The sequence below is a fragment of the Panthera pardus genome, unplaced genomic scaffold (genome assembly GCF_024362965.1).
Source record: "Panthera pardus isolate Hobbes unplaced genomic scaffold, ASM2436296v1 HiC_scaffold_27, whole genome shotgun sequence".
Lineage (NCBI taxonomy): Eukaryota > Metazoa > Chordata > Mammalia > Carnivora > Felidae > Panthera > Panthera pardus.
The window spans coordinates 68,745,233-68,763,623 of record NW_026526843.1 but is presented as its reverse complement, the minus strand read 5'-3'; the positions used below and the strand labels follow the sequence as shown (position 1 = coordinate 68,763,623).

At 42.5% G+C, this 18,391-nt stretch overlaps 1 protein-coding gene across 1 annotated transcript in view; it reads left to right on the top strand.

The window, feature by feature from the left end:
• The window catches only part of KIF4A (kinesin family member 4A), a 119,734-nt gene extending 101,814 nt beyond the window's left edge, over positions 1-17,920 (top strand). The window contains exons 22-30 of the mRNA XM_019428615.2: positions 1,991-2,120; positions 3,526-3,696; positions 4,078-4,185; positions 5,205-5,282; positions 5,639-5,737; positions 6,276-6,458; positions 15,110-15,226; positions 16,731-16,853; positions 17,126-17,920. Coding sequence (XP_019284160.1) covers positions 1,991-2,120; positions 3,526-3,696; positions 4,078-4,185; positions 5,205-5,282; positions 5,639-5,737; positions 6,276-6,458; positions 15,110-15,226; positions 16,731-16,853; positions 17,126-17,326 — 1,210 coding nt within the window. The 3' untranslated portion in view covers positions 17,327-17,920. The remainder of the gene's footprint in view (positions 1-1,990; positions 2,121-3,525; positions 3,697-4,077; positions 4,186-5,204; positions 5,283-5,638; positions 5,738-6,275; positions 6,459-15,109; positions 15,227-16,730; positions 16,854-17,125) is intronic.
• The last annotated feature ends 471 nt before the right edge of the window (positions 17,921-18,391 follow it).

The following is an 18,391-nucleotide window of genomic DNA, read 5'->3' as shown; positions in this document are numbered from 1 at the left end:
TTCAAGCAAAACTTAGAACTTCGGAAAATTTTTGTCTGCCACTATTGAGCTTGACAGTTTTTCATAACTTTTCTGATGAGACCAGTAGTGATATTAACAATTTTTTATTTTTTTTATATTACATCATGAAATGTGTTCACATTTGGAGACTTTGCATCACTCCGCATTCTCCAGATGATATTACAGAAGCCTGTAAGGGTAAAAGAACCATTGAGATTGCAAGATAGACCAATGGATTTTAACATAAGGGAGTAAGAAAAGTTTACTAGTAATGGTTTCCAATTCCACATTTCAACTTTAGGGAACTACCACTTGCAGGGTTTTAGTATAATCACAAAGAAGAGTATCTATCCACAATTACCTGAATAGGCTATTAAAATGCTCCTCCTTTGTCCAACTACATATCTATGAGAGGCCAGATTAAAGACAATTAATAAAGATGTTAATTTCAGCCAGAACACATCACAAAAGACTGGTTGCAGAGGGAGATGTGAGAATCCAGCTGTCTTCTATGAAGCCAGATATTACAGAGATTTGTATAAATGTAAAACAATCCCACTCTTCTCACCAAATTATTTTTTGTTTTAGAAAATGTATTTTTCATAAAATATATTACAATGGCTTTTTGTTATCTTAAGTGAATTAATAAATACTTAATTTTTTCTCAGTTTTACTTTCAATACTGTAAATACCTATAGGTATAATATATATAAACAGAGTTTCTCAGAGGTCCTCAGTCATTCTTAAGAGTGTAGAGGGGTCCTGGGGCACCTGGGTGGTTCAGTCAGTTGGGCATTTGACTTCAACTCAGGTCATGATCTCATAGCTCATGGATTCGAGCTCCACGTCGGGCTGTGTACTGACAGCTCAGAGCCTGGAGCCCGCTTTGGACTCTGTCCCCATCTCTCTGTGCCCCTCTCCTGCTCGTGCTCTCTCTCTCTCAAAAATAAATACTTAAAAAAAAAGAGTGTAGAGGGGTCCTGAAACTCCAAGATTTGAGAACTGCCACCTTAGATTATTTTGGTACCCATCTTTTATAGTACCTTACAGAGCAGCACGTCACACATATGCTGGTATACTACCTCTCACCAGACACATAGCAAATTTGAGAAGGAAGCTATTAACGAAACTGCATTATTGTGTAAACCTTGGTCTCAGGCCATACCTGATCTGAAAGTATCTGTAAGTTATAATCAGGGTCAATGGTATCCAGTCTTCTTAGAAACTTCTCAGTCCTGTGCCAGGGACTTCAAGGTAACCTCTCGCAACATTAGCCATATGTATCAATTTGGTATTCGGTCCCAGCAAAGAACATTTACCTGCTTGTTCTTTTGAGATTTTGTTTTTCCTTCAGGTCTCCAACATGACTCTTACTCTTGCATGGTTGAGCCATTATATCACAGTCTGAACTTAAATGGCCTCAAGACAAAGTCACATTACAGTCAGTGCTCTACAACAAAAGCCCTACTGATACAAATATTTCCAAATCCCACTATATGACCCATTTATTTCGACCTGTATTTAATGAAATAAAACCAAGATAGTCTCTTGGATTCCCTTTGCACCAAGAATGGAGATACCTAACCTGATGACTCAATCATTATTTAAAAGATATTTAACTGAGGGGATATTTAAACTGAGCCTCGGTGGCTCAGTCAGTTAAACGTCCGACTTTAGCTCAGGTCATGATCTCGACTTTAGCTCAGGTTCGTGCCTCGCATTGGGCTCTGTGCTGACAGCTCAGAGCCTGGAGCCTGCTTCAGATTCTATGTCCCTGTCTCTCTTTGCCTCTGCCCCACTTGTGCTCGCTCTCTCTCTCTCTCTCTCTCTCTCTCTCAAAAATAAACAAACATTTTAAAAAATTAGAAAAAAAAGATATTTAATTGGTACCTCCATCCATAAAACTATTTGAAGTTTCTCCATAGAGCTCTTCCCCTCTCCTTGGTGTTAGGGATGCTAGCAATGAGTCTCACTGTTTCTTTCCCTGAAGGAGTGCTCAGATTGCTGACCTACAGCAGAAGTTGCTGGATGCAGAAAGTGAAGACAGGCCAAAACACCGCTGGGAGAGTATCACTACCATTCTGGAAGCCAAGTGTGCCCTGAAATATTTAATTGGAGAGGTAAGCATCACTCTTCCCTACCAAGAATTAGGGGCCTGTCTTGGTAGGTTGAAATAAGATGTTATCTTGGAATACTGTCATAGTGCTATTGCCACTTTTCATGCTGAAAACTGCAATGACACTAGCATTAGAGAAATCATTTTATGGGTAAAGGCTGGTGTGGACAAGTACAAGCCATTCACTTAGAAAAATATAGGACTTGCAAACTGATACCTGTCATGCCTGACGCGTAGAAAGTACTCATTAAACATCTGCTATTATTATTGGGAAAATATCAGGATGCCATAGTAGGCCACTCATTAAACATAAGCTCTTATACTTACTGCTTTTTGAAACACCTATGACATGTATATTCAAAAAGTTTAAGATACAATCTAGAAAAGAGGAAACCTAATCATCTTTTCACATGTAAAGATGAATCCATCTTTTTTAAAATTTTTTTTTAACGTTTATTTATTTTTGAGACAGAGAGAGACAGAGCATGAATGGGGGAGGGTCAGAGAGAGGGAGACACAGAATCTGAAACAGGCTCCAGGCTCTGAGTGGTCAGCACAGAGCCTGACGCGGGGCTCGAACTCATGGACCGTGAGATCATGACCTGAGCCGAAGTCGGACAGTTAACCGACTGAGCCACCCAGGCGCCCCAAGGTGAATCCATCTTAAGGAAAATCCATCCTCACTGACCCTAAAATAATGTATCATCTTACATTGCCACAAGAGGGACTGAAGTTGATCAACTCTGGTGACTGAGGCATTTGCACTTTGAGACAAGCATACAAACTCCAACCCTGGAAGTTTGAGCAATGTTATATCCTTTATACATTTTTTTATTGGGTGACCATATTTGCCCTACCAAGGCAATCCTGTTTAGTCTTATGAACAGTGATATTTATGATGTTCACAGTGTGGGCCAGCAGAGACTATAAAACTAGGCCAGCAAAGGATATCACTCTAGCCTGAAGAGCCAGATCAATAGTCCCAGCTAATGTGTCTACTAGTTCCAACATGTGAACACAGACATTCTGAGATGGGCCATAATTGGCCATAAGGGTGTGTCCTATGGGTTTCTCTTTAAGACGAAGGAAGAAAATCTTAAATATCAGAACTTGGAGTTGTCAGATACTGTTTGTGTTCAGTTTATTCTCGCCTGGAGACAGAGCAAGAGATTAAATGACCTCAGCAGTGGCTTCTAGCTCTAAGAGATCTATCTCAACAGAAATATGGGCTCTTGGTAGCGTTGTTACTATTCGGTGGGAGATTCCATATGACATAGAAAGAGAAGAATGGACTTGGACATGGAGGAACTTTTCTCAGTCCATTTCAGGAAAGCTGACATTTTCCTGCCTAATGAATGGGGAAAGGTGGCCATTCTCCAAATAAACTGATCTTCTTTTATCCCTTCCAGCTGGTCTCCTCCAAAATACAGGTCAGCAAGCTTGAAAGCAGCCTGAAACAGAACAAGGCCAGCTGTGCTGACATGCAGAAGATGCTGTTTGAGGAACGAAATCATTTTGCTGAAATAGAGACAGAGTTACAGGCAGAGCTGGTCAGAGTGGAGCAACAGCACCAAGAGAAGGTAAACTCTGGCAAGCCAAGAAGCTATACTGAGAAACAAAGGGTCGTTGCTTTTTGTTATTAGTTTTAAAAAGATAGTGGGGAGAAAAAATTTTTTAATAAAAAGATAGTAGGGGGGATATGAAGTTCCCTTCAAAAGACCCCATAGTCTTTTCCAAGTTTTGCAGGCGAGGAACTTAAGAGAAATTACTTGTCGAAGTGTACACATACAGTGGCTCTTAGCCTCCAGCGTTAAGACTGAGAGTAACATTGTGGCCGTGCTTACTACTTCAGGCCATGAGAACAAAATGCAACCCGTACTTCTAAATCAGAGGAGTCATCTGGGTCCCTGCTTGAACTAAGCCGGAATTCCTTTTTCCTCTTCTTACTCCTTTGTCCCTAGGTGCTATACCTGCTCAGCCAACTGAAGCAAAGCCAAATGGCAGAGAAGCAGCTAGAGGAGTCGGTCAGTGAAAAGGAACAACAGCTGCTGAGCACACTGAAGTGTCAGGTATGATAACGAGGCAAAGGTCTCCAGAGGTGGGATCCACAAGCCTGGCTGAGAATCCTGTCTGATTTACACCATTGTACTTTCAGCAGAGAGTAACCACTGAAAAGAGATTTATACTAGTAACCTCTGCAGTCTTTTGGCCCTATTTATTCAATTTAGGGGTATTTAGAATGTAACCACACATCGAATAACCTCCTTCGCGGTACAGAAATGACGATACATACTCCATACCAGACTTTGAGGCCTCCTGGTTCTTTGCCTCAGCCCTGAGCCCTAAAAGAGTTGAGAAAGTTCAATCATCCCACAGAATCCTAGGGGCATTCAGCTGTCTCTTCCTGAGCTTGTTTTGAGCTGAGACCTGACATGTTTGTAAAGTGCCTAAGGTCTGAATCTCTTCCAGAGGCTGGGAACACCACACCCTTTAGTAGCATGTTGGAGCACTATTTTATCCAACTTAGAATCTTTTTTTTTTTTTCCCTGAACCACCAGTCTCGAGAGTTTCCTTGGCACCTCCCATCGAAGACATAACCAAACTAGTTAAGGTCGTATGCACGAATCATGAATCTAGTTGTCTTAAGTGCCAGGAAGTTTAAGCAGGCTTATGAGAGTAGCAAATAAAATGGCTAGCCTGTGTTTAGAACGGTGAACAAAAGCATCTGTCAACTTGAAAGAAACAAAGCTAACTGTCCATTTTGGTGTCTTAATCAGCATCCTGATGTGAATGAATAAGGGATGCAAGGCTAGAAAACAGAAAAGAATAAGGAAAGCATTTAGGGTAGAGCACATGGTTCCTGTGAGTGTGGTCAGGACGGCTTGGGAGTGTTGGAATAGAAGTGGCATTCAGGACACCTAGGAACTGGTGGGAATCAGGCATTTTTCTGGGTGCCAATGCCTGCTGTGCAAAAACCATCTGCTGCCAGCAACTTGGCAGCAGTATGTTTTCATCTATGTGAGTTGTTTGGTAACCCACATGTAGTGCCCAAAATAACCCCACCTATCACTGCACTATCTGGAAATAGGATGAAGAACTTGAGAAGATGCGAGAAGTGTGTGAGCAAAATCAGCAGCTTCTCCGAGAGAATGAAATCATCAAGCAGGTAACACAGCTTCCCACCCACTTTAATAAGCCCTGGGAGACCCTGTTGTAATTGAGGTCAGCTCTTGGGAGCAGCCCCGAGTATGATGAGTTGGCTCTATTTTTGAGGTCTGTGTCAAGTTTCCATGTAATACAGTCATGTGCATTTCAAAATGGTATAAACACACATTTTTTAATCTGCTCTTTTCTGAATCTAATGCCGATCTTCTAAAGTGAGTCCTTCAACCTACTTTACTATTAACTTGCCTCACTTTACTATGGTTTAAATTAAGCTATCTTAGGAGTCTTTATGTTTTAGCCATTAACATTCCCAGTGGCTGCCCTGCAGCATACACTATGTGTTTTCTTTCCGAACAGAAACTGACCCTCCTCCAAGTAGCCAGCAGGCAGAAACCTCATCTTCCTAAAGATACCCTTCTATCTCCAGACTCTTCTTTTGAGTATATCCCACCTAAGGTAAACTGCTCAGTGCTGGTAATACCTGCACATGGCCACAGTTGGGGGTGAGTGTGCTAATTAAGTTCATCTTTTAGAAGAGGTTGAGAGTTAAAAAGCCCAAATTCCAGCATCTCAATTTTCCTTGGAGTCCCAAACAAAACTACAGTACAATCTTGAGGAAAATAGGCATTCTCCCTCCCCAGAAGGCTGACTTTGGGCCATTTACAGGCATTATGTAACACAACTGAGAAGAAACAGGAGAAAAGAGCAGTGTTCAGCTGTCCATCCAGAGATACTTATCTCATCATATCATGAGTCCCTCTTTCTTCCCTCAGACTGCTCAGCCTCTATCCCTTCAGTTTCTATTCCTTCAAAGACTCTGCAAGGCCAAAGGCTAAAGCAGAATTTCTTCTGATTGGTAAAGCCAAGGGCGTATATTTGAGGGAGTCTGAAAGCTCAGCTCTGAGAATATAGCTGGCAGTAGCTACTGGGAAGATATGATCTACATGTATTTTTTAAATTTTATTAAATAATTATTCCAAACCTTTTTTCTTAGCCCAAACCTTCTCGTTTTAAAGAAAAATTCCTGGAGCAAAGCATGGATATCGAGGATCTAAAATATTATTCAGAGCATTCCGTGAATGAGCCTGAGGACAGTGCTGGTGACGATGATGATGGAGATGATGAGGAATGGAAGCCAACAAAACTAGTTAAGGTGTCCAAGAAGAACATCCAAGGGGTAGGAGGCAGCTCTCATCTCTGTCAGGGGTCCTAGTCATTAGTCTCTACTGTCAGTGGGAAGGTGCTGGCCCCATACCCTGCCCCTGAGCCCCTAAATCCCGTTCGAAGGCATTTGGCTCCGTGAGGAGTCCTTGTCGGGCCAGCTCTATATGGAACCTGGGGCTGGCAGAGAAGGTTGCCTGAGTGCACAAGATGGCTGTTTTCGTATTTTCAGGTTCTCACTAAGTCTGAATGGGTAGTTGTGTTCCATACCATTTCATTGAGGCTGATTGAGGGATCATAATAATCCTTCATATTTTTATAATACTTTACAGTTTAGAAGCCATTCTCATATATGTTCTCCCTTTTCATCATCACAAATAAAATCCAGTGAGGTATTTATTATTTGCATCTTACAGATAGATTTGGAACCCACAGGAGTGAAATGACCTTGCCTAAGGTCATAAAACCAAATGACAGGATTTGAAACCAAATATCCAACTCCAAATCCAGTCAGTTTCTATCATATCATGGTCATACCAATAACAGTTGCAGACCAGAAGCTAAGTAGGAACTTCATCTTCCTTGCCTACTAGAGTGATTGTGTTCCCTAGGCTGAGGGCCAATAGGAATTACAGAAAGGGCTAATAATTAAGCTCAAACACACCAAGTTAAGGTCAGTCAGAAACAATTTGACTTTGAGGCATGCTTATTTACTTCCACGATGATAGTCCTATATAATTATCAAACCTAGATGTTTCATGTTGTGAAATATTAACTTCCCAGGCACTGTAGTTCACCACTACCCCAGATGTGCCCTGTAGCCACATTCCACTTAAAGAGAACAGTTCACAAATTAACCCTAGCCAGCTTCCTGGAAGGTTACTTGATTTCATCAGCTGATTGAGTCCCACAAAGGGAACTGAGCCTTAGAAAGCCACAACACCAGAGAGAAGCAAGTCATGAGGAATAGACTATCTATTAAGTCATTTGGGAAGAGTCATCAAAAATGCAACATGTCATGTGCTCTTAGTGGGACTAAGAGCTCATCCTTAGCCTCAGAGAGCTCATAATCTAATGGGAAAAAAAGGCAAAGAAATAGAAGCATACCATAGAACCTGAGCATATTCATCTCAGGGAGATGGACTGAGAGATTTTTTAAAATAAAGCTTATGTATTTATTTTGAGAGAGAGCACATGTGTGAGCAGGGGAGGGGAAGAGAGAAAGGGAGAGAGAGGGAAACCCAATCCCAAGCAGGCTCCATGCTTTTCGCAGGACAGCTGACACGAACCATGAGACCATGAGCTGAGCCAATATCAAGAGTCCTATGCTTAACCGACTAAGTCACCCAGGCACCCCCTAAGAGTGACTATAAAGCCAAATCAAGTATATACCGCTTAGGAAGGTACCATGAAAGAGATGACTATTGTTGCATTATAAGACAGAAAGGGAGGGGCGCCTGGGTGGCTCAGTCGGTTGAGCGTCCGACTTTGGCTCAGGTCATGATCTCACACTCCATGAGTTCGAGCCCCGCATCAGGCTCTGTGCTGACAGCTCAGAGCCTGGAGCCTGCTTCAGATTCTGTGTCTCCCTCTCTTTTTCTGCCTCTCCCCTACTCATGCTCTGTCTCTGTCTGTCTCAAAAATAAATAAAAACATTAAAAATTTAAAAAAAAGACAGAAAGGGAAACACAGTCTTGGAAGCAAATTGAGAGCCCATTTCTGACACAATGAATAGCATATTGCAAAGACTCAGTTATAGAGGGACAGGGGGTTGGGACACTTACAGAAAATGGGGCAGAATATGTCTGACTTTTCACTCATTCAACAAACGTTTTTGGACTCTACTATGACTGAAGTGGAGAGCATGAGCTGAATGTAGACACAAGGGTCAGCTAAGTAATAGGAAGCAGAGTTGAGAAGTATACACAGAAACAAATGGTAGAGGACCTAAAACTCCTCGGAAGGCATTTCCAGATGTGAAGCAAATGTGTGTATATTTGTGCTGGAGACAAGTTTACTGTATGTATTATGGCACTGTGGCTCCAAGCATAAAAGGGAAATATAGAAGTCTGGTAAAAATTGCAAGTCAGTGTTTGCTATCAGTGATAAATTCTATGTCTAAAACAGTGAGAGACTATTCTTTTCTAGGCTTTTCTCCTGATTTTGTAACTTGAGAAAATATAACTGGGCATTAAGGGGAAGGAGTTGGCATACAATCTAGTTTCTCCCTTTTGGCAACCTCAAAGTATGTGGATGCTATGACTGCTCTCTGATCAGACGTGTAGACACATTAGTTACAGACCTTGACGCTTTGCATGAAGGCCGTATTTATTGTTCCTACCCAGCTGAAATGGCCTGGTGTTATAGCACTAGATTGCTTCAAAGGAGACTGCAGCAGGTACCAAACTAAGGACTCGTCTAGAGCTAATGCTGAAAAAGTAGGCTTCCTCACTCAGCCATGTTTCCTATATGTACTAAGGAGATGCTGAGGGATAGGCCATGTGCTATAGTAAAAATAATAGGTTCAAAGCCAGGTAGACATGGGTTCTAGTCTTTAGTTTGCCACTGGCTAATTGGATGACCTAAAACAGGTCACTTAATCTCCCTAGGCTTCAGATTCCTTATCTATGCAATGAAGGGATTAGACTACAGTAGATGATGTATAAGGTCCCTTCCAGCACTAATATCCTGAGTCAAAGTAACAAAGTTGTATAAATATGGTTTTTTTAATTAATTAATTAATGAGTTTTAGTAATACTACCTTTATATGGTGTTTTATGGTATCTGAGAAGTTAAAAGAAGGAATATATGCAAAAACACCTTGTAAAGAATCAAATATCATACAGGTATTATTAGTAAAGCACCATAAGCGGGGCACCTGGGTGGCTCAGTTGGTTAAGCATCCAACTTCAGCTCAGGTCATGATCTCACAGTTCGTGGGTTTGAGCCCAGCATCGGGCTCTGTGCTGACAGCTCAGAGCCTGGAGCCTCCTTCAGATTCCATGTCTTCCTCTCTCTCTGCCCCTCCCCACTCGTGGTCTGTCTCTCTCCCTCTCTCTCTCTCAAAAATACTTAAACATTAAAAAAAGCACCATAAGCATTTTTACAAATAGTCATTTGTCCCCTTTGGCAGAAAAGAAGGGGCAGGTATTCTTAATCTCTACCTTAGTGATGAAAAAATGGAGATAAACTTGAATGAAGTGACTTGTCCAAGGTCATACCAAGTATTAAATATAGGAGTAGAGCCTGAGTCTCCTGTCATAGCCTGGTATTCTTTATGTTAAAGTTTTTACCAGATCTTATTTTGAGATACAGTATAATACTGAAATCAGTGCTAAAAGAATTAGAGACTCTAAAGCAATAGTTCTCAACCCTGGCTGCACATTAGAATCCCCAAGGGAGCTTTCCAGCATAAGGAGCCTGGGACCCACCCCCAAATATTCTGATTTAATTGGTCTGAGGTGGGACCTGGTCTTTTTGAAAAGCTCCCCAGAGATTTGTGTGTAGCCAGGGTTGCAAATCACTGGCTTAAAGGAACCCCAGAGGTCTTTCAGCTCTACTTCCCACTCTACATAAAGAATCCCTCTATTATAGTGGTTCTCACCTGGGGTGTTGGGACATGCTGGTGGCTTGCTGGCTGTTGCAATACACACACATGTATACACACACACACACATGCCATGTACCACAAACATATATATTTGAAGTCATGGCTGTGGCAAGGTCATGTTCCCTCTCGTACGTTATGATCTGGGTCCTGGTGGGAAAGAGAATAAGGTGAAGTTATAGCTTGTGAAATGGCATTCATGCGAATGCATCTGTCATGTGTGTATCATGACTGTTCCCATAATACCACTATCAGGTGTTTAGCCTCTGCCTGCTTGAAAACTTCTAGTACTGGGAAGCTCACAGCCTCATAGGGCAGCCCATCATAGTCCACTAACCGTTAGGAAGTTGTTCCTTGTTGAGATAAAATATACTGACCTGTAAATCATCCCAATAGGAGATGGCTGTGTAAAAGTCTAGTTGTTCTTCCTCACAACAGCCCTTCAGATACCACTCTCATTGTATTATCCCTTTGGATAAAATAGAGACACATTGACAGGATAATAGAGTGTGAGGCATTTAGATGCCCAGGCTATAGTAATCAGTGGATCACTGTCATCTAGTGAGTTGTCTCTAGGACATGTCATAGAACTCTGTCTTTTGTCCTGTCTTACTGAAAGAAACAAGATTTTTTTCGTCATAACATCCGGTATTGGCAAGGGCGACTAATGTGGGCATTCCTCTCTATTGCTACTGGGTAGGTAAATTGGTGTGCGTCTGAGAGGCAATTTGAAAATATGTATCAAAAATACATATGTATCAATAATATGTATCAAAAATATAAAAATACACCTGGCCGGCTCAGTCAGTAGAGCATGTGACTCTTGATCTGAGGGTTGTTAAGTTCAAGCCCCACGTTGGGTGTAGAGATTACTTAAAAATAAAAATCTTTTGGGGCGCCTGGGTGGCTCAGTCGGTTAGGCATCCGACTCCGGCTCAGGTCATGATCTCGCGGTCTGGGAGTTCAAGCCCAGCATCAGGCTCTGTGCTGACAGCTCAGAGCCTGGAGCCTGTTTCGGATTCTGTGTCTCCCTCTCTCTCTGACCCTCCCCCGTTCATGCTGTCTCTCCCTGTCTCAAAAATAAATAAACGTTAAAAAAAATTTTTTTTTTTTTAAATAAAAATCTTTTAAAAAAATACTTATCAAAAATCTTAACAATGAGGGGTGCCTGGGTGGCTCAGTTGGTTGAGCGTCCAAATTCGGCTCAGGTCATAATCTTGCAGTCTGTGAGTTCAAGCCCCACGTCGGGCTCTGCTGACAGCTCAGAGCCTGGAGCCTGCTTCGGCTTCTGTGTCTCCCTCTCTCTCTGCCCCTCCCCCACTCGTGCTCTTTCTCTCGCTCTCTCTGTCAAAAATAAATAAACATTTAAAAAAATTTTTTTTAATCTTAACAATGTTCCTGTCCTCTGGCCCAGTAATTATACACATAGGAATTTATACTAAGGAAATAGTCACTGGTACATAAAAAGATTTATTCATTCAACAAATCTTTTGTGAGCACCTAGATATATATCAAACACTGTTTCTAGGTGCTAAGGATACAACAAACAAGACAGGTAAGATCCTTGGCCTTACAAAACTAAAGACATTCGTGTGAAGAGAGACACACCATGACAAATAAATAAAATAATTTTAGATGATGATAATAGAGAAACAGAAATATAGTGAAGCCATAGAGAATTCTGGGGTAGGGAAAGAGTGCTTGGGAGAGACCTCTCCAAGGAGGAAGATGGTTAAGCAGAGATCTGAACAAAGTGAAGGAGTAAGTCAGGGAAAAGAATCAGAGGGAAAACATTTCAAAAAAAGGGAACAGCAAATGCAGGAAAAAGCCTCAGACAGGAATGAGTTTGGTTTACCAAGGAACAGCTGAAAAGGCCAGGGTAGCTGGAGAGTATTGAGAAGTGGGAGAGCGTAATACAAGGTCAGGCCAGAGTAGTTAGGGGCCATATCATGGAGGGCCTTGTCAATGGTGGGAAGATTTAGATTGTGTTTATGTAGCAGGATATATGTGGTAACATGATTTTGTAATAGGAAATACTTTCTTTGAAAACAATCTTAATGTCTACCATTAGGGGGCTGGTTAAATAAGTCGACATTTTCACATGATAAAATACTATATACAGCTATTAAATATCAAAAATCACAGTTTTGATTTTCACATTTTATAAAGAGATATATAGTAAGATCATCAGGAAAAGAGATATTATAATGGTTTCTTTTACCTTCACAACTACAGAACAGTGGTGATGGTTGTCATATGAAAGAGACATAAGGACTTGAATTTAACTGTAAACTCAGTATGGATTCACAAAGATCTGACAGAAGAAAGAAAGCTACTGTGATTTTTTTTTTAGACCTCATTAACAAGACTGTTGGATCTGTATTAAGGGACTTGTTTGTGTCAATCTACCTCACAACGGCCACACCACATTTAGAAAGTTATGCTCAGGGCACTGGGGTGGCTCAGTCGGTTAGGCGTCAGACTTCAGCTCAGGTCATGATCTCACAGTTCATGAATTCGAGTCCTGCGTCGGGCTCTGTGCTGACAGCCTGGAGCCTGCTTCAGATTCTGTGTCTCCCTCTCTTTCTGCCCCTCCCCCACTCATGCTCTGTCTCTCAAAAATAAAATAAACATTAGAAAATTAAAAAAAAAGAAAGTTATGCTCATGTCTGGATGTCACAATTAAGGATGAACTTGGACAAATTGGCATATAGCCAGGGTGGTGAGGATTCTTGGAAACAATGTCATGTGGTGAATCATTGAGGAAACTAGGTCCATTTAGCTTTGAGAGGATCTGAACAGAGGGGGACTGGGGAGTGGAAATTATGTTCAGGATAAGAACAAGAATGCTGTGAAAGTGGAGTTAAACTGATCCCTTATCATTCCACATGGCAGAATTGGATCCTCTGGTCAGAAGTTACATAGAAACTATCCTCATCTCAGGATAAATAGAGCTTCAGATAATTAGACCAGGGACATGAGAGAAGGGCTTCAAATCAGGCTCTAGATGGTTGCTGAGGTCTCTTCTGACTCCAGTCTGTCATTCTGTGAGCTCTGCCACCTATGTCTCTTCCAAGCCAAACTATCCTTCCTTCCTTCCACCATTTCTCTTATAACATAGCTTCCTATAATGCTAGTCACCTGCCTCTTTTTTTGCTTAATGTCCTCTTTATTAAACACATACCCACACTGAACTCCTGAATATGTGCACAAGGAAACATACTTCCTGATTAAATGGGTTTAATACACAGAAAGCACTTATAACAGTGCTTGGCATACATTAATGCCAGCTATTACTATTGCAGCCTGGTTGGTAAGTGTGCTCATGGCACGATGAAGAGTGTGACTACATCATGGTGTGTTCGTAGAATGAAAATGAATGGAACTGGGGGCTCCTGGTAGCTCAGTCAGTTGAGCGTCCAACTTCGGCTTAGGTCGTGATCTCACGGCTTGTGAATTCAAGCCCCACGTAGGGCTCTGTGCTGACAGCTCAGAGCCTGAACCCTACTTCAGATTCTGTGTCTCCCTCTCTCTCTGCCTCTCCCTTACTCATGCTTTGTCTCTCAAAAATAAATAAACATAAAAAAAAAGAAATAAAATGAGTGGAACCGGAGCAATGCATGTCAACATATAGTAAGATTCCACTTATATGAAGTTTAAAAGATGTAAGATAATTCCTTGTTTTTTTATGGAAACTCATACGTGGTACAAAGACCTGTGGGGGAGTGATAAACACCTAATTCAAGAGACTTTGCCCCTGGGAGAGTGGGAGGTGAATGGGATCAAGAAAGGGTAGGTAGGAGGCTTCAGTTATATCTGTATTTTAGTTATTAAGGGAAGAATAAGAACATGAGTGAATTTTTTTATTGTCTGTGCTTTGATATACCTGAAAAAAATTATCATGCCCAATATAAGATGATGCATCATTTCAAATGGGATCTGACTGATACTGAGTCTAGTGAAGCAATTGTTCCCCATGATTTCCAAACTCCAAATTTCTACCTGACTGATTTGCTTTTTTTTTATTTGAGAGAGAGAGAGAGAGAAAGAATATCAAGCAGTCTCCACAGTCAGCACAGAGCCCAATGCAGGCGCTCAATACCAGGACCCTGGGATCACAGCCTGAGCCAAAATCAAGAGTCAACCAACTGAACCACCCAGGCACCCCTGACTCATTTGCTTTTTGACAGCCATTTCACACTGTTGACTCATGGAGCTTCCTGACACCTCACATCCTTAGGCCCTTTTTGCACCAACTGCTTTTAAGCCAGATCTATATTTATATGGCTGATGTGGAGAGAACCTAGATGCCAGACTTATGTTTATCCTTGTTATAACTTTTCTTTTTACTTGGCAGCCCATAATTCCAGCCTGTCAAAATATTTTTGAATTGTGATTCTGATATCTTACTTATTAATCACCCTTCCAGTTTTGTGTCGTCATTACAGTCAATAAACATGCCTACCTTGTCAACTGGCTATGAGATTCAAATGAGATTCTGTATTTATATATATGAAAGTACTCTGAAAACTGTAAAGTGCCATATAAAATGTAAATGACTTTATTTCATATCATCGGTGATTTATTAAAACGTTGACCGATTCAACGGCTGCAGACGTAGCCCAGGCTGACACTGAACAAGCTGTAGAACTGTGACTTGGATGCAAGTACAGCTGGGTAGATCGAAAGATATTGAGCAACTATACTCAGTCCTCAAATATACCTAACACTCCTACCATCCAACTTGCAGTTCTTCGCTTTGACCATAAAATTGTCATGAGAGTCTTTGCCAGTTAGCCTGTGTTATCATGGTATCCCTCTGGTATCAAAACAAGAAAATGGATCTGTCTACCATGACTTGTTCTTAGACAACTTCTCGTAGTTCTGATGATCATTGTTTCACTAAAGAAGAGGGGACTGAGGAGATAGAAGCATGGTAAAGTCAATGGTACTTTCCATTTTTTTTCCGAAAAGGCTTGCAAAGGAAGGGAAGGCATGTTAAATTGGTCTTCTAACTCTTTTGGTAATGTGTCTTTCTTTCTACACACCCATTTTTGCAGTGTTCCTGCAAGGGCTGGTGTGGGAACAAGCAGTGTGGGTGCAGGAGACAAAAGTCGGACTGCGGCACAGACTGCAGCTGTGACCCCACAAAGTGTAGGAACCGTCAACAAGACAAGGTAGGATCGGCCGTCCCTTCAGACATCCTGCCAGTTCCCACCATTGTGAAACCTGGAGTCTCCTGCCCCTTCTCTGGCCCTCTGCAACCAGAGACATTTCACTTCTTGGTCCTTCTTCCTCGCTGCCAGCCTGTTCACATACCCCTTTCAGAAACCACAGCCTGTCCCAGGAGATTTCCAGATATGCAGCTCCCCACCCCAAGCCTTGGCTGTAAAGTTGTGGTGCCGTTTCTGAGGCAGAAACAGAGAATAGGAAAGCAGGCAACTACAGGCACATAGACATGCAGGACCAAACTAGCCCAGAGGCTTAGCTGAAACTATAAGGGCCACGTGGCAGCTTCCAGGAAGGAAATTAATCCTTCTGACATCTTGAGAAATTAGTTGCTTAGACCCTCTCCATGGGAACCAGTTATTCCATGGCTCTAGGAAAGACCCACAGGAACTTGGTCTTTCAAATAGTCACTGTTGTGGGCCAAGTTAATTGTACCTGTCCTCCTTATATTCCCAGGAATAGCAAACTCAGGGAAACAAAGATTGCCTTACACCTACCTGTGCTCATGGCAAAAGCCTGTTCCTACAGCTCTCTATGTGATGTACAACAACTCTAGCAAGCTTGGTATAATGATCGTTCGTTCATCATGCATTTCTTGAACATCTGCATGTGAACGGTTCTGCCGGCTCTTCTATTAAAATGACTTCGAAGGAAGATAGTCATTAGAGGACTAACGTGGCAAGCTGGGGTTCAGGCTAAGAATTATAGAAGTAGCAGGGATCTCTGTTCCCATGGCTTTTTCAATTTGGGTTCTGGAGTCTACCCTAGTGGCTCCATGGAAGTACTTCTTGAACCGAGGACCATGGCCTGGCTCGGTTTGACTTCATGTCAATCAAAGCAACTTGCTCTTTACTTATTTATGTATTGGGCTTCCCCTTAAGAATTTTGGTTGTAAAACCACTGATCTAGTCCAATGCTCCCATTATACAGAGAGGGAAACTAAGACCCAGAGAGAGATAAGCTTAAGTGACTCACCTGATATTGCACAGCTGGTCATGACAGCTAAAATTAGACCTCAGGCTTCCTGACTTCTCAATCCAATTCTGTTTCCATGACAACAGGCTATAATTCTAATCTGAGCTCTACCACAGAGTCTCCTTGTTACCTAAGTAACTTTTCACTCTTGGCCTTAGTTGCTTCTCTGAAAGGAAGACCCAATACAGGCAACACCCTATAGACATGCTAACAAGGGTACTGCATATTATAGAGGGTGGAAGATTAATCAAAGAAATGACTAAGGCTTGGCCTTGTTTTCAACCTTGTTTTGTGATATCCTACCCACTCCTTTGCCTTCAGAGGCTGCCAGCAAGAAACCCCAAGCAGGGGTCTCCCTGAGACTTGCTTGGACTGGCAGATGAGGCACTCAGAGCTGGTACCTCACTGGTTAAAGGGGAGCAGACTGATTTTGTAACCCTGGTAGCCACATTTCTAATAGGCCTGTCTGATTCTCAGGATAGTTTGGGCACTGTTGAGCCCACCCAGGATTCCGAAGGCTCTTTCAAACTGGAGGACCCCACAGAGGTTACCCCAGGATTGAGCTTCTTTAACCCTGTCTGTGCCACTCCCAACAGCAAGGTAGGTGGGCTAAAGGCAGGCATTTTCAACTCTATTAGCATTCCTCTCTGCATTAGCTAAGACAGAGTGCAGTGGGAGAAAAGGGGGCAGAGGTACGATCAGCTTGCTGGGAAGTGGGACTTGTGCATAGGCCAGTCTTTCTTTTTCTTTTCGACAGCCAGATCTTGGGGGACACCTCATACTACACTGTACTGAGCATTTGTAGTGGCGAGGCTGAGCTGAGCCTCTGCCCCTACCCAGGATCTAGTCATACCTGTCTCTGTCCTTTCTAGCTCCTCAAAGAGATGTGTGATGTGGAGCAGGTGCTGTTAAAGAAGACGACTCCAGCTGCCTCTTCCCTTGGCCTCCCAGAATCGAAACATGTAGCAGAATCCCAAGAAAATAAAGCTCCAGGGAAGAAAAAGAAACGAGCTCTGGCCAGCAATACCAGCTTCTTCTCTGGCTGCTCCCCTATTGAAGAAGAAGCCCACTGAAGCTGGACTTGCCATCTCTTCCCCAGTCTGGCTTGGGAGATACTTTCAGGTTGCAGCCAGAAGGAGTTTTTTTAATGACTCCTCTGGATTTCAGGCCTCTTGCTGTTGAAAAAAAAGGGACAGCCTGTTACCAAAAGGGAGGAAGTCTTTGTTGGATGTTGGCCCTCACTCTCCAGCCTCCTGGCCCCAGACTACTGCTCTCTCTTCTCCAGAAAGGTGCTAAGCCACCTGCTGAAGAGAGAACCAACTAACATTCTTGATGACTCACTGGGAATCAGATCCTCAGTACCAATCTAGCCCTTTCTTATTTGTGAGCAGGTAAGGCCTCCCCACTGATGGGGATGAGGCCAAAGCCGTCTTACCTCTGGGTTGTCTCAGCTTAATGGCAGAGCCTGGCCAAGGTTGGAGGTTTGGCACTGATCCTTCATCCCACATCAGGCATGGAGGCGCTATTTGGGATATTTCCTGCCCTGACCATCTCTGGATTTTAGGTGTTTTAACAGTACACTCAGTTGTCTTCCATGTTGCTGAAGTAAATGAAATCTTTTAAAATGTTAATATTAAGTACATAAATAAATCTTAGTCTAGCCACTATTTGGAAAGATCCTCTGTGCTACAAGGAGAAATACCTGTGCTCCTCAGCCCCTGGAAATGCTATCAAGGAGAATCGGTACAAGTACCCAAGCCTCACTGCCTTGTGACAGCTAACCTGAACCCACATTTAGCTTACACCAAAGCTTCTTGTGGGAATCTAGGGTGACCGTAGTAGCTGTTCCTAATGCCCTAGAGCCTGATTTCTTGGCATAGCACTGGTGTGGGACCACACTGCTGCCCATTCCCAGGACAGCACAGTACTGGCTGCTTGTTGTCTCCTTTGAAAAGGGAAAAGGGGGTGTTGCTTTCTCCTTACTATGCATCAGGGTTCTCCGTCTCTGCTTCTAGCGAAAACGAAAACGAGGCCAGCCGTGGAATGCCAAACAGGCTGCTGACTGGCCTTGTAGCTTTTTGAGGAGCTTGCAAGCCCTGGGCTAACTATCCATGCTTTAGGAATCCCAGGCCCCTCCC